A 15,072-nucleotide genomic window follows, 5' to 3' on the forward strand; every position below is an offset into this window, starting at 1 on the left:
TAAGACGAGCTTCCGTCTAGCCCGCGAAGAAATCTCCATGCATGTATATAAGCACTTTCACGAAGCTTTCAGTTCCTGGACAACTGCGCCATAACGGGATATGAAGTCGTCCTTGAGCAGGTACCTCGAACGGATCGCCTTCGCGAACTCGGCCTCGGACTCCGGGCTGTCGAACGGCAGCCCGGTCTTCACCCGCGTTGGTGCCTCCTCCGCGTGATCGGGCTCTGCCGGCAGCGTCGTCGTCTCCGGCGTGCTCTCCTCATCCTCTTCGTAGCCCTCCTCCCTTTGGAAGGGGCAGTAGTCCCTGAGGTATCTCAGTCGGCGCGAGGAGGCCTCCTTCCTCTCCGTCCAGCGGGCCACAAGCTCAGGGTCGATCGCCGTGGCGCTGCCTGCGTCGGCGGCGGTGACAGACATGAGGAACGCGGCGGTCATCTCCGGACCCGAGTGCGCGAAGCTCTCCGGCGGCTCGCCCAGCGCTCCTGTCGGGAACCGCGGCGGCTCCACCACCGGCGCCGCGATGGTCTCCTCCTCCGGGAGATCGAAGCGGACCCTGAGGGCCTTCCTCTCGCGGACGGCGACGGCAATGGCCTCCGGCGCGCCATCATCGCGACGGAAACTGCTGCCCCTCTTTAAAGCCGGTCGCAAACCCTGCGTCGTCGTCGCCTGCCGCTCCGCGACCTTACGCTCCGGCGCGCTCTGCTTCTCGGCGACGTTGGCGTTGCGTGGCTCCTCCTCCTCCCTCACCACCCTGATCCGCTTCCGCCTCGCCGACGCCAGGATCTTCCGCTTGATCTCGCCAGTCCACGGCCGGTTCTTGGCTGATCCATTTGCTGCTTCCTCATCGGCCGGGACCGGGACGTGGACATTAATGCTGAAGCATGTCAGCATATGGAGCGCGCGCGGCGCCATGACGCACGCACTCAATACACTAGCTGATCGCCTGATCGGTTAACGAGATCTCCTGCATGGGGAGTCTGGGAACGACCGGGCGGATTGCCTTATACGGTGAGTCGCCGTTGAGCCGAGTCCGATCGAGTATGTCTCGCAGGTGAGCCGAGTCCGATCGAGTAAGTCTCGCAGGTGAGCCGAGTCCGATCGAACCAGGACATGGGTGTATTGCTTGAAAAAGATTCGAAGTTTATTTAGAAGATATAAATACATGGTCAGATCCAAATACAAATAGCATACATCGGGCATTCGGGGTTCGATTTCACACCGCATGAAGGGAAGGGAATAAGCGGGCGTACGTGTCGGATGTTCGTCACCGGCGCCCGACGAGAATGCCAGGTGGTCGCCCCAAAGACCTGACGAGGTGGGTGGCTGCTCGCCTTGTCGTCGCCGCTAGGAAAAAGGCCGAGAGGGTGTAGCGGAGAAGGGAGAAGGAAAGCAGTCGAGGACCATGCGACCCGGCCGCTAACACAAAGAAATCTTCAAAACATCAAAATTGTCGAACCCAAAATTAAATTGTGCACGTGCACGTACATTTTGGTGCCACGGGAGATCCGATCCCATCAAAGGAGAATGTGTGCGTCCGCGATGTTGCATGTCTTTTGTCAGGCGACGAAGAAAAGTTTGTCAGGTTTAGGATTTGTCGCCATTTTTGCTATGAGTATGAGCAACGGAAGCTGATGGATGGTAGTGAATGAACGAGAATAGATGCAAATAGTAGTTGACCCAGCAGTGGTTTCAGCTTGCCTGTTGGGCATGGTTCATTACATCCTCCACTTGTGGGTTGTTTCAGTTACACCGCCGGCTTGCTTGCTGGGTCGTTGCTCTTCATGGCTCGTTTCGCGAGCAGCTCGAGCCAGCTCGTTAAATTAAACGAGCTAAAATTTTAGCTCAGCTCATTAAGAAAAGACAACAAGTCGAGTCAAACCAAGTTTGCTACAAGACGAGTGAGCTAATAAGCTGCAACTGCAAGCTTTTTATTATCCAGCGCAACTCTGGACCGTCTTGAGTCGGAAGATAGTGGAGGGCTCATTTTTCTTTAATTGCCAAAAATGGAATAGTTACGGTCTCTATTTTAGTATTACAATAGCATGGCCGTGTTTGTTGTGATGACAGAAAATTTGACCTAAAACTTTAATTGAGTCAGTAACTGTGTAACATGAATGTCAGCTTATTTCTTTTTGTATGAGTTTTCACGATGTAGAAGCTTAAACTTAAGCGGGCTATGAAAACTTTCCGAACCAAGCCAGTTGGCGCACATAGGTTAAGCCATAAAAATATAAGCTTAGGTCGCGATACTACTCCCTCTGTCCTAAAAAGAATGCAACTCTCGCTTCCTCATAGGTCAACCAATTTTAAATCTGATCAAATTTATACAAAATAATACTAATATTTATGATACAAAATAAATATTAATACATTAATCATGTAATATATTTTATACTAAATCTATTTGGAGATGTGAATGTTAGTAATTTTTTTTATAAATTTGATCAAACTTGGAACTATTTGACTCCTCGAGAAGCGAGAGTTGCATTCTTTTTGGGACGGAGGCAGTATATGAAGCCATAGCTCTAGTCATCCTATTAAGTCGCAAGACAATCTCGATTGCCTAATTGAATCCCCTAGTCAAGTTACTCTCGGGCAATCAAAGTCATCATTTAATTTAAATCTAGATCATCACTCAAATGCGATAGCGATGATGACGAGCCTATGTCCTGCAAGAGAGGTGGTGTCACCACTAGCCCACTTGCCGACGCACCCATGCAGTTGACGTTACGTGTGGCTCCATCAAGGGGATTTGTGGTGGCATCCTTTGATGGTGGCGATGCAACACACACGTGGAAAAAAGCTCCCTTGTTGGCAATCATACCATGCCTCTTAGGTCCATGTGCAACGATGATGACCTCCTCAAGTATAGCAGAGGCGCACACAAGGTAGTCATGCAATGCGGCATGACAGGAGTGGCAGGGTATATGGAGAATATGTATATGAGAGCTTGTCGACCAAACTTGTGGTTGTGGAGCCATTAAACACACAACAACGACAATGGCAACATCAAAACCTTGAAGGCAGCGGATCCCACAGTCTTAACTCATTAACTTTGGGATTTGGGGTTTTGAGAAATTGGGGAATTTTCTTGGTTTAGGGTTTCCAATATTGTGGAAATGTGTCTTCGCATCGCCGGTGTCCTATTTTCTTTCATCCAATTTCTAGAGCCAATGGATTTGGTCGCCATGGTAGACTACACCGGCTTCATTTCACGTAAATCCATTCTTGCCCGCTCATATACTTCCAATTGTAACTTTATATCTCCATGTTACATCATGGAGCCAGGCTGCCGGCTAGCTCAATGTTGTCATTCATCAACACCGCAACACATACACATGGACGTAGGTTAAGGAAGGAAGGAGGTCATGCCGGGCTCAGATATGATGGGCTGCAACATCACGTGCATTCACACCATCAACGAGCACAAAGGAAATTTTGTGTCACTGTGGGAGAGTCTCCCTAATACCACTAGGTGATTCCCCGCGCGTTGTTGCAGGATTTGAGAGAGCTTTTCGATAAATTGAACCAAGATGGTTGTTTAATTGCTCGTATAAATGGTGCACTTGTAGAGATTATGTTGAAAGCCATGTGAGCGACCTGTTGGATAAAAATCATAGACTTTTGAGTTACTCTTTGGTTAATTAATGGATGGAGAAGAAAGAAACCAATAAGACATGTATCTAATGGATAGAAAATGTGCACGAAGTTGATCGGATGGTTACAATAATCAAGATGATGTAGCTGTTTGAGAGAAGAGAGAAATAACAATAAATACTTCTTAGTGGTTTGCTTCCATATAATATATATATATATAGATAAATATGATATTTAGATAAACTTTCCTTGATCTCATTCATTGCTTGGACATATCTATTGCGTATCTTATTAGTAGAACTAATCAAAGAGTCAAGAAAAGGAGGGTTTGTATCCCATCCTAATCGAAACTAGATTAGTAATATTGCAGCTACTTTGTCATAAAACAAAGTAGTGATAGTATTTGTAATATTTGCTATTTTTCTATTAGAAAAAATTGTTTATGAGGTATTAATGAAAAGCAAGTAAATAATTAAGAACCCTTAGTGGATTGTAGACGGTCAGGATGTGAAGCTTTTTAGATCAGACGGTGCAAATAATTAAGGTGATGTGGCTGCACCACATACGAGAGAATTAGCAATCAATGCATCTTAGTGGGGTGGATTAGCAATCGATGCATCTTAGTAGGGTGCTTCTATATATTATATATAGATAAGTATGTACCTTATCAGCTATTGATTATGCAACTATTGGACGATCTTAACGCCTTGGTTTGCAAAAGATGTTGCACTACCTACACATGTACTAATATCAAGAGAAGCGTTCATAAAAAATAAAATTACACTTTTCACATAACGTATTAGTTGCCCCCTATAAAAATCTTTACCTCACAAAAAAACTTCTAGAATATTGCTAAAATTAAATAATATAGAATTCTTCAAAGATAATATATAAATCATGTAAAGCTTATACTTGTGAGATGTTTCTAGATAAAAGATATTGATATTTCTTCATAAAAAAATGATGTGTATATGTTCTAAATAAATATGGTCATATGAGAACAATAATCATATTTTGTATTTTGGTTAGCATATGATCAATTATTAATTTCTCATCCCTTTCACCCGCACACTGGAGCAGTTTCCTACTTTCCTTTCGTTCATGAGATAAGATGAATTGCTAAGGGTGAGCATGCGTAGCAGAGGATCCGAACTGATAAGGCTCGCTTGTAGAGGATGAAATGAAGAGTGATCTAAAAGAAAACATCATTGCATCTAATTTTATAAGAAAAGATATTAACATTTCTCCATAAAAATATGAAGTGTACATGTTCTAAAGAAAATATGGTATTATGAGAGCAATAGTCATATTTTGTATTTGGTTAGCACAATTATAGTATGATCGATTAGGAGACACCTAGCCAGCGGCTTCCTCATCACTATAGTCTAGGAATTGGTATTGTATCCATCAAGACGTGTAATGAGCGTAACCCAAGGAACTAAGAAAGCTTAAAAAAACTAATGAACTTAACCAACTCTCAAAGCATATGAACATTGTGTGCTCCTATGCATTTAATATTATTAATTTTGTAGCGGACAGTTAATAAAGTTTTATTTTTATTTGAAAATAAAGATTTCACTCACTTATAAAAATTATATACTAAATCATATATATTTAGGACTAAAATACTCATTTGTAAAATTTTAAATCTAACCCTGGTCCGAACGAGTGATCACCAGATCTAATTTCATTTATGCATAGGGCAACTTATTTGGCATCTACCAAGCGAAGCAATTATAAAAAATAAACTTCATTAACGGTGATTTTTGTCCTTATGTTGCTTCCTACTCAACCACCCGGAGCGGGACGTGAACATCAGCAATGTTGAAGCATGTGAACATCTGGAGCGCGCGCGGCGCCATGGACGCGCGCGCCCACAAGACGCTTGCCGATCACCTGCTCGGTTATCGACTTCACATCATCACGTGCACCGGATATGGTCTTCGCCTTACATGGAGATGGAGATGAACGTCCCACTGTTAGCCAAGTCCAAACGAGTGATATGTTCGAGAGAGAAAAATCCAAACAAGTGATGAGCAGCCGAGTTCGAAAAAAATTAGATGTAGTCGGGCTGCAAACCGCCTTCCATGCAGGCATGCCCTCGATTGGGCTTGAGTACGTACGCACGGGAAAACACTATGCACTCGTCCCAATCCCGTGCGCCGGAGCACTGTAATGATAATTGCACACACCTTGATATGGTTTGTTTCCACATGGATTCAAACTGGAACAATTTCGGAGTAGCATTCCTAGAAACAGTACTATGGTGATATTAGCATTCCTAGAATTTTGTATTTTGACATTAGTATCACTAGTTGTACTAAAAGATCGGTAGCTTGCCCACGCACATGCGTCGGCGGCCATCAAGCAAACAACATGGGCCACAAGTTGTGCGTAGGTAGCTACAACCCAGGATGCTTTGTCCCACCGGAACACCGTGCAGAACAAGAAAGTGATGAACTAGCCACGCGGTTTGCTTGCGCTATCTCTTGCTTTTTTTTCCCTTCCAACAAAAAGAAACCTCTATGATTCAAGTACAAGATCTTCTTTCTTTCCTAGGAAATCCTTCATGTCATTTTATTTTTTTGAAGAAAATTTTCTTTCAGAAAACAATTTCTATTAATTTTCATGCTACTAGAAAGCATTGAATGTGAGTAAAACTTTCAAATGGTGCGTGTAGCGCAGTAGCAGCGTGGCAATAGCAAAACTGTGGCTGTGAGTGAAAAGAAAAGCGAGTTTTTTTTTCTGCTTCACAATCACAGCTCGGCCAGCATCTAGGAAAGAACACGACGAACGGGGAAAAGAGGATCGGGACATCACATCTTCCTTCACGGTCATGGTAATTCTGGCCTTGCATTATCAGAAGCAACCATGTCAATGCAAGCGACGTGTGGACTGGACATGCCGCGCGCCTTCCAGCATTCATGAACTCCGGGACGCACGTGTCGACATCACTGCTCCGGCCAATCTCTTTCGTTGAGCTGGTTGCAGGCTCGCAGGCCGCAGCCGGGCCGGTGTGTTCAGGCGCCTTGAATGCGGAGGCCGCCAGGCCGGAGCGGAGAGGGACGGGCCGAGGTTGAAAACCCCGACGAGAAGGCGCACGCCGCGGCATGCTTCTCCGCGGAGGAGGCGACGAAGCGCGAGGTCGCAGTTCGGTTGGCGTCTAGCGCGCCACTTTGGTCAGAGATTCATCAGAGGACGCAGCCCGGCCCGTCCCGTCCCCGCCGTGAGGATTCTGGCTCGTAGCAGCAGCAGCAAAACAAAAAAAAAGTAGGAGTGGTTGGTGAGCGATCGATCCGATGAGGCGACGAGCTGACACTGCCACACTGGTATATATATTCTGAGCAGGCAGCACCCGGTTCTGTGCTTCTGCGAAGCTACGTGTTGCAGTTTTTTCTAGGGGCGGCAGGAGCTGAACGTACTGTATTAGCTGTCGCGCTGTGACAAAGTTCCTGGCAAATTAAACAGAAAATATTTTTGCGTGATCCCTTTCGCTTCACTTATTGTATGTACGAGTATTCCCTACTCCGTGCCGTACTATGCTTGGGTTGCTCTGGTATTGGACACAATGGACAGCGACTGCTGGAGTGTTGGGCACGGAGGCACGTACGTTCAGTGTAGTGTCGTTGACTTTGAGGCGGCGGTAAGCTGAGATACAGTAAGTATGCAAGACAGCAAAGTTTGGTTTTCTTATGCAAAGTGGCGTGCGATCATTGCGATAAAATCCGAGCTTCATTGGTGACACGGACCTGCTTGGACATGCTCCTATTTATAACAGTGCTCGATTCAAATGAACGTACTATTTTTGTGCTAGCGAGACGTACTATTTTTGTCCTATTTATACACCGAGACGTGGTAGCGAAGCATACACACATGACACACGTCCCATTTTTGTGCTCCTGCAGTGCGTGCACGTGTCGATTGTTAATCCTCCCAGATGCTGAGATGCCGTGCGCCCCGCCCGGCCACCGCAGGTTACAGGAAGGCAGCAAGCATCGGACGTTGATTAATCGTGCATTAGCAAGCCAAGCATCAAGCATAGGCCAAACCTCCCGGTAGAAACCTCACCGATCGCCTCCTCGGAGTCCTCGTGTTCGCATCCGATTCCAGCCTGAGCCCTTGCTTTTTCGCGAATCGCGGCAGCTGCTGGGTGCTCTCCACGGGGGGTCTGCGCGTGGGTGGGTGGGTGGGTGGGTGGATGGATGGGTGGATGCCGGAGCGCCATCCCTCCCCACCCTTCCTTTTCTAGCTAGTGTCGTCAGTCCTCACGCTGCCGTGTCGAGCAAAGTAGCAAACCGCGCCCTGATTGATTGGCTGGTGACTCTTCCCGAGCGCACTGCCATCGGATCCGAGGCCGTCGCATCGCATGTGCGGTTCTGCCTGGCGAGAGCGATGAGGGATAAGAACGGGACGGCCGGCCGGGGCCCCGGGACCCGCCACGCGCCCCTAGTGCAGACACGATTCGGAGTATCTCCTCCTGTACCTCGCCGTACCGGGAAACCAGAAGCACCGATCCCTACCGCTACCTGCCCTTGTCCTTGGCCTGCTGGCCTGGTCCCGTGGTGGCCGCAGTTCTCTTCCTTCCTCTGCCACCATTCCGTTCGGTGCCTGTGCGCACGCAGGGCGCTGCAGCGCCCAGCAGCAACGGCGCCGCGCGTGAGCGCGTCACCTGCGCCGTCACCCGGCGGCTCGGGGGACAGCAACGTGCCTCGCGCCTGACCCCAGATCCGCGTGCGCTGTCCGTCCGCCCGCCCATCGTCCGTAGCACGGCGCGCGATCCCCCGAGCGTGCGCGCCGAGGCCGCACGGCCGCGATCCGGCACGCGCCATGTGAGCGTGCAGCGCGCACCTCGCTGCCTCGAATCTGCGTGCCCCCTCTGCTCAGCGTAGCAGCAGCAGCGAGCAAGCAGCCGCCTCGCCCGGAACGATGCGGCTCCGTGCCTCCTGGCCGCCGGGCGCCCGGACGCTTCCAAGAACTTTCCCCACAGCCTCTGCCTGCCTGCCTGCTGCAGCCTGTAGGCCAGCTAGACTGGCCCGGCGGATGACATGGCGCCCCGCTATTGGTGCGTGCAGCGTCACCGGGGATCACCTCTCGGCTCGGGCGACGTGGAGGCAACCGGTTGGCTAGGCTGACGTCCACTCCCGAAAAGATTCCTCGCGGCGCGATCCGAGCAAAGCGCGCGCGCGGGCGACGAAAGCCGCCTCGACAGCTCAATGCGGTGCGGGCCTGGACGTAGGCGGCCCCACGTTGCAGTCTCGGGAGCAAAGGCAAAGGCTCTCGGCGGCCATGGAGGAGACCCTTTTCCCGTGCTCGCGCAGGCCCAACGGCCCTGGAAGCCCAGATCCCCGGACGCACACGTGGCGTCACAAGGCCTCGCCTGCTGACGTCGCCGCACTCCTCCCGGGTCAAGCAAGGCATCTATCCGGCGGAACTCGAAGCTCCGTTGCTTATACCGATTAAATTCTTTATGCGAAATTAACCCGCACGCCTCGTCATCGCATCAGACTGGACCTGATCTGTCACTGACGGTATGTCCCCACGTGCGCGCGCACTCGCGGCCCCACCTGCAGAGCCACAAGAGTCCAAGGGGACGAAGGGATAGACCGGCGAGGGCAGCCCACGAATCCCCCTATTAAACTATTCCTCCAACAAATCGATCGGTCCATTTACCCCGCAATAATAAATTAGTTTACGCCATAAAGAAAAGGAGGGAGAAAAGCCTCGTCCCCCTCCGCTTTCGCTTCTGCGCTGCGCCACCAATCGCCATCGGCCTCCTCGCCCAGAGTCTCCGCGCCGCCGCCTCCTCCCCCCTTCTTTCCCGTCTAGGGTTTCGGTTCCATGCGATCTCGCGCCCGCGGCGGCCGGGAACACTAGGGAGGGCATCCTCTCCGTGCGAATCTCGAGAGCCGGCGACCCAATGGGCAAGGGCGGGCAGGACGAGGGCAAGCGGCGGGACGGATCCGCCTCCTCCGGGGCGGACCCGGCCGCGCCGGCCTTCCCGGCGTGGGCGCGGACCCCGAGCGAGTGCCTCGCGGAGCTGGGCGTCTTGGTCGACCGCGGGCTCAGCTCCGACGAGGCGGCGGCGCGGCTGCAGCGGTACGGGCCCAACGAGCTCGAGCGGCACGCCCCGCCGTCGGTCTGGAAGCTCGTCCTCGAGCAGTTCGAAGACACGCTCGTGCGCATCCTGCTCCTGGCGGCCGTCGTCTCCTTCGTGCTCGCGCTCTACGACGGCGCCGAGGGCGGCGAGGTCGGGGTCACCGCCTTCGTCGAGCCGCTCGTCATCTTCCTCATCCTCATCGTCAACGCCGTCGTCGGCGTCTGGCAGGAGAGCAACGCCGAGAAGGCGCTCGAGGCGCTCAAGGAGATCCAGTCCGAGCACGCAACCGTCAAGCGTGACGGTCGGTGGTCGCATGGCCTACCGGCGCGCGACCTCGTCCCCGGGGACATCGTTGAGCTCCGCGTCGGCGACAAGGTCCCCGCGGACATGCGCGTGCTCCAGCTTATCAGCTCTACCCTCCGCATCGAGCAGGGATCCCTCACTGGCGAGACTGCTTCGGTTAACAAGACCAGCCACAAGATTGAGATGGAGGACACAGACATCCAGGGAAAGGAGTGCATGGTTTTTGCCGGTACCACTGTTGTTAACGGCAGTGCTGTCTGTGTTGTGACGGGCACAGGCATGGCTACCGAAATTGGTAAGATCCATGCGCAGATCCAGGAAGCATCTCAGGAGGAGGACGACACGCCACTGAAGAAGAAGCTCAATGAGTTCGGTGAGGCACTAACTGCCATAATTGGTGTGATCTGTGCCTTGGTTTGGCTCATCAACGTGAAGTATTTCCTCTCCTGGGATTATGTGGACGGCTGGCCTAGGAATTTCAAATTCTCATTTGAGAAGTGCACATATTACTTTGAGATTGCAGTGGCACTGGCTGTTGCAGCAATTCCAGAGGGTTTGCCTGCTGTGATCACAACATGCTTGGCACTTGGCACAAGGAAGATGGCTCAGAAGAATGCCCTTGTGAGGAAGCTGCCCAGTGTGGAGACATTGGGTTGCACAACTGTGATCTGCTCTGATAAGACAGGAACTTTGACCACCAACCAGATGTCCGCTGTGAAACTTGTAGCGATTGGGAGGTGGCCAGATACACTTAGGACCTTTAAGGTTGATGGGACCACTTATGATCCAACCGATGGGCAAATACATGATTGGCCAAGCTTAAGCATGGATGAAAATCTGAAGATGATTGCAAAGATTGCTGCAGTTTGCAATGACGCAAGCATTGCCCACTCTGAGCATCAGTACGTTGCCACAGGGATGCCCACAGAAGCTGCTTTGAAGGTATGATTTGTTACCGTGATAAATTTTCTGTTATATACTCCCTCCATTCCTGTTTATAAGGCGCACACACATATCAAGATTCAAAGTTTACAATCTTTGACCAATAATTTAGCCAACATTTTTTATTTTGTAATGTAAATTTAACATGGTTGGATTTGTAATCAAATATACTCTCCAATGATTATAAATTTATAACCATAAATAATATAATATAAGATAAATGAATGGTCAAAGTGTAATTTGGAAGACCGTGCCATGTCATGCCACGCCTTATAAACAGGAACGGAGGGAATAGTTAATAGTTGTACATTGCTGCAACCATCGTTGTCTTACCTTTTAATTGGAATGCTCCTTAGAGTCTAAAGTTGTTGCCTCGGCCTCAATTTGTCTTACACATGTAGCTTGGAAGCAGTCTGCAAAATGTTAATAACAACTTATACAATAAAAGCAAAAGTTGATGAAAGAACTGCTATATACTCTTGTGACCCATATTAAAAGATTTAGATCAGTAATTTATTAAACAGTACTTATTTAAGGTGCTTGAGGTTGGTTTTAATTTACTTTCTTTATTACTGTGGCAGGTTTTGGTTGAGAAAATGGGTCTTCCTGGTGGTTATACCCCATCAATGGATTCGTCTGATTTGCTAAGTATGTTGGTTTCTCTGTGCCTTGTAAAAAATAATCTGGATGCTTCTCCAAAGAATAAGTAATAATTGCTATTTCTATTGTTTAAAGGGTGCTGCCAGTGGTGGAACAATGCTGCTAAGAGAGTGGCAACTCTGGAATTTGATCGCACCAGAAAATCAATGGGTGTTATTGTGAAAGCAGATTCTGGGAAGAATTTGTTGCTTGTCAAGGTATTATGAATAACTCATGATCTATTTATGCTGCAATTTGCATCCCTTCTGCTTTTTGATGACCAGTTGCTACTGTACTGCAAGCATCTGCTTCTAGTTTTTTTTTAATGTTCAAGCCCTGAGAAAGATGTACACAATTACTTGGAGATCATAATGGTCCAGCCAGCAATGTGATTTTATTGCTTCCTGCTTTTCCCTTGAAGGGATGCAACTTCTTTATTGTACTAATTTGCTTCCTTTAAGTTATTAAATACCTTTTTTGATGGAGCTGGCATTTATTGCCATTGCTTGCTATGTGTTTTCTATGTTTTCCGTTGTCCTATCAGCATTTCATGGTGAAATTAAACTTTGCAGGGAGCAGTAGAAAATCTGTTAGAGAGATGCAGCTTTATTCAGTTGCTTGATGGATCTGTTGTGCTCTTGGATGATGGTGCGAAGGCAATCATATTATCTACACTTCGCGATATGTCTGCTAGTGCTTTGCGCTGTTTGGGTTTTGCATACAAGGAGGATTTGGATGCTTTTGCAACATATGATGGAGAAGAACATGCAGCTCACAAGTACCTGCTTGATCCTTCATGCTACTCTAACATAGAGAGTAAGATGATATTTTGCGGTTTTGTTGGTCTAAGGGTGAGAAATTACACTTCATGGAAATTTCTGGTTAAGATAAGTCTAATATTTATATGCCTCTTCATGTTTCCAATTGCATGTACCTTATAACACTCAAACTATGACAGGATCCTCCCCGAGAAGAAGTCCACAAAGCAATTGAAGATTGTAGAGCTGCTGGGATACGTGTTATGGTGATAACAGGTGATAACAAAGAAACAGCAGAGGCCATTTGCCGTGAGATCGGGGTGTTTGGTCCTGATGAAGATATCAGTTCAACAAGCTTCACAGGGAAGGAATTCATGGCGCTTTCTGATAAAAAGAAGCTCCTAAGACAACAAGGTGGCCTTCTCTTCTCCAGGGCGGAGCCAAAACACAAGCAGGAGATAGTTAGACTGCTCAAAGAAGACGGTGAAGTGGTTGCAATGACTGGTGATGGAGTGAATGATGCACCTGCTCTTAAGTTGGCTGATATTGGAATTGCAATGGGCATTACAGGGACTGAGGTATGGTTTATTTCATTATGGTTGAAATTCCTCAGGTTTTGTTGGAAGAGTTTCTGACCTTGCCTTTTCCTATCAACTTGTGCTAGGTTGCCAAAGAAGCTTCAGATATGGTGCTTGCAGATGATAACTTTAGTACTATAGTCGCAGCAGTTGGTGAAGGGAGGTCTATTTACAACAACATGAAGGCTTTTATTAGGTCTGTTTTCAGATAAGCTATGGCCAACCTTTTTGTTTTGATTACAATTGCTGGATTACATTAAAATCATAGTGCAATGGCCGTTGAGTTCATGTGTGCCATGTGAAATTGCAGATATATGATCTCCTCAAACATTGGAGAAGTTGCGTCCATATTCCTGACATCAGCTCTAGGTATCCCAGAAGGCCTCATCCCAGTGCAACTTCTTTGGGTCAATCTTGTTACAGATGGCCCTCCTGCAACAGCTTTGGGGTTCAATCCACCTGATAAAGATATCATGAAGAAACCTCCCCGAAGAAGTGATGACTCGTTGATCACCCCGTGGATCCTGTTTCGGTATATGGTATGTTTTTTCTAGTGAGTCATGTTATTGGTTGATGGATTTTATGTTAATATGCTGGGTTCATTTGTTTTTGCGTTTATACATACTTTGAATGTTGGAGCTATCTTTTAGCAGTGAATATCGATAGTGTAATCCTGTAACGACTATCACTATGTGGTTAGTGTCATGAAACTCTTCAGCCCAGTAGAATATCACCAATTCTCCAAAGCATACTTGGATGTACTCAAGGTTTAGGTTGTCTTCTGACACGGTAGCATGAAGTCAAAGCCATGAATTGGATGTAGCAGCACTATTGATGTTTAAACACTCACCACTTAGATTAAATTGGCATTTATTACCTAAAAATTTGTGTAGTCACAAAAAAGAAAGAGACACTGTGGCTCCATACTTGTGTGTTCATACAAATATATGAATGAAATTATTTGCGAAGTAAATATACTGGCTTTACAAATTTGAACTGATCTGCATCTAAAGGGAAAAGGAATATAGTTATTAAGAAATGAAGCATGAATATACAATATGTACTTATGGTAAATAGCCAAAATGCATCCTTTATAGTGATTTGCTTATCTTTTTTAAGTTGGCTTGTATATTTGGTGTACACATAAAACATACTGTGCTACCGACACTTGAACTTACTGAGATTCGTGTCCTGGCATGTGTAGGTTATTGGCCTTTATGTTGGGGTTGCAACAGTGGGAATCTTCATCATCTGGTACACGCATGGCTCTTTCCTGGGAATCGACCTGGCCAGTGATGGTCATACTCTTGTGTCATACTCCCAGCTATCAAACTGGGGCCAGTGCTCTTCTTGGGAGGGCTTCAAGGTGTCACCATTCACAGCCGGAACACAGACATTCAACTTTGATGCGAACCCGTGCGACTACTTCCAGGGTGGCAAGATTAAAGCCACGACCCTCTCTCTGTCTGTCTTGGTGGCCATTGAGATGTTCAACTCACTCAATGCCCTGTCGGAGGATGGCAGCCTTCTGAGCATGCCTCCATGGGTTAACCCGTGGCTTCTTTTGGCCATGTCCGTGTCTTTTGGGCTGCATTTCTTGATCCTCTACGTGCCTTTCCTTGCTCAAGTGTTCGGGATTGTGCCCCTCAGTTTCAACGAATGGCTCTTGGTGATAGCAGTGGCCTTCCCAGTGGTGCTGATCGACGAGGTTCTTAAGTTCGTGGGACGGTGCCTGACAGCGCGTGCCAGAAAACAATCAGGGAAGAGGAAGGCAGAGTAGACTTGTGATCATCAGTATTAGATTTCTAGTAGTGCCACGGGGAATCGACATTCGATGTGACACCCCATTGTTTTTGAGTTGGAAGGGCTCTCTATCTTTTCTGAGAGTGTTTTAGATTGAGCATATGACCGTGCAGGGCAAGTTAGGCTACTATATAGAACTCATAATCAGATCGCAAGTTGAACACACTGCATTTATTCGTTGTAACGGAAGTTGGTACTTTGAACGTGCTGGAGATACAGCATGTTTGCCTGACGCTTTTTCGCTCTAATGTTGCACTTTCTATGCTGCTGTTAATGTTGCGAATCTTCTGACATATGCTGTTCAGTTTCTGCTTGTTGACAGCGCCCTGTTTCGTTCGGATTTGCTGTGCAGACAATG

General features: G+C 47.8%; 1 protein-coding gene across 1 annotated transcript; it reads left to right on the top strand.

The window, feature by feature from the left end:
* The first annotated feature begins 9,287 nt into the window (after positions 1 to 9,287).
* On the top strand, positions 9,288 to 15,005 carry LOC101779866 (calcium-transporting ATPase 4, endoplasmic reticulum-type). Its single transcript, XM_004984723.4, has 8 exons — positions 9,288 to 10,936; positions 11,518 to 11,584; positions 11,672 to 11,793; positions 12,148 to 12,426; positions 12,534 to 12,911; positions 12,998 to 13,107; positions 13,222 to 13,450; positions 14,116 to 15,005. Exons 1-8 carry the CDS (start codon positions 9,512 to 9,514, stop codon positions 14,689 to 14,691), a joined length of 3,186 nt encoding a protein of 1,061 aa, XP_004984780.1. The 5' UTR covers positions 9,288 to 9,511; the 3' UTR covers positions 14,692 to 15,005.
* Positions 15,006 to 15,072: the final 67 nt, after the last annotated feature.

The sequence above is a fragment of the Setaria italica genome, chromosome IX (genome assembly GCF_000263155.2).
Source record: "Setaria italica strain Yugu1 chromosome IX, Setaria_italica_v2.0, whole genome shotgun sequence".
Classification (NCBI taxonomy): Eukaryota; Viridiplantae; Streptophyta; class Magnoliopsida; order Poales; family Poaceae; genus Setaria; species Setaria italica.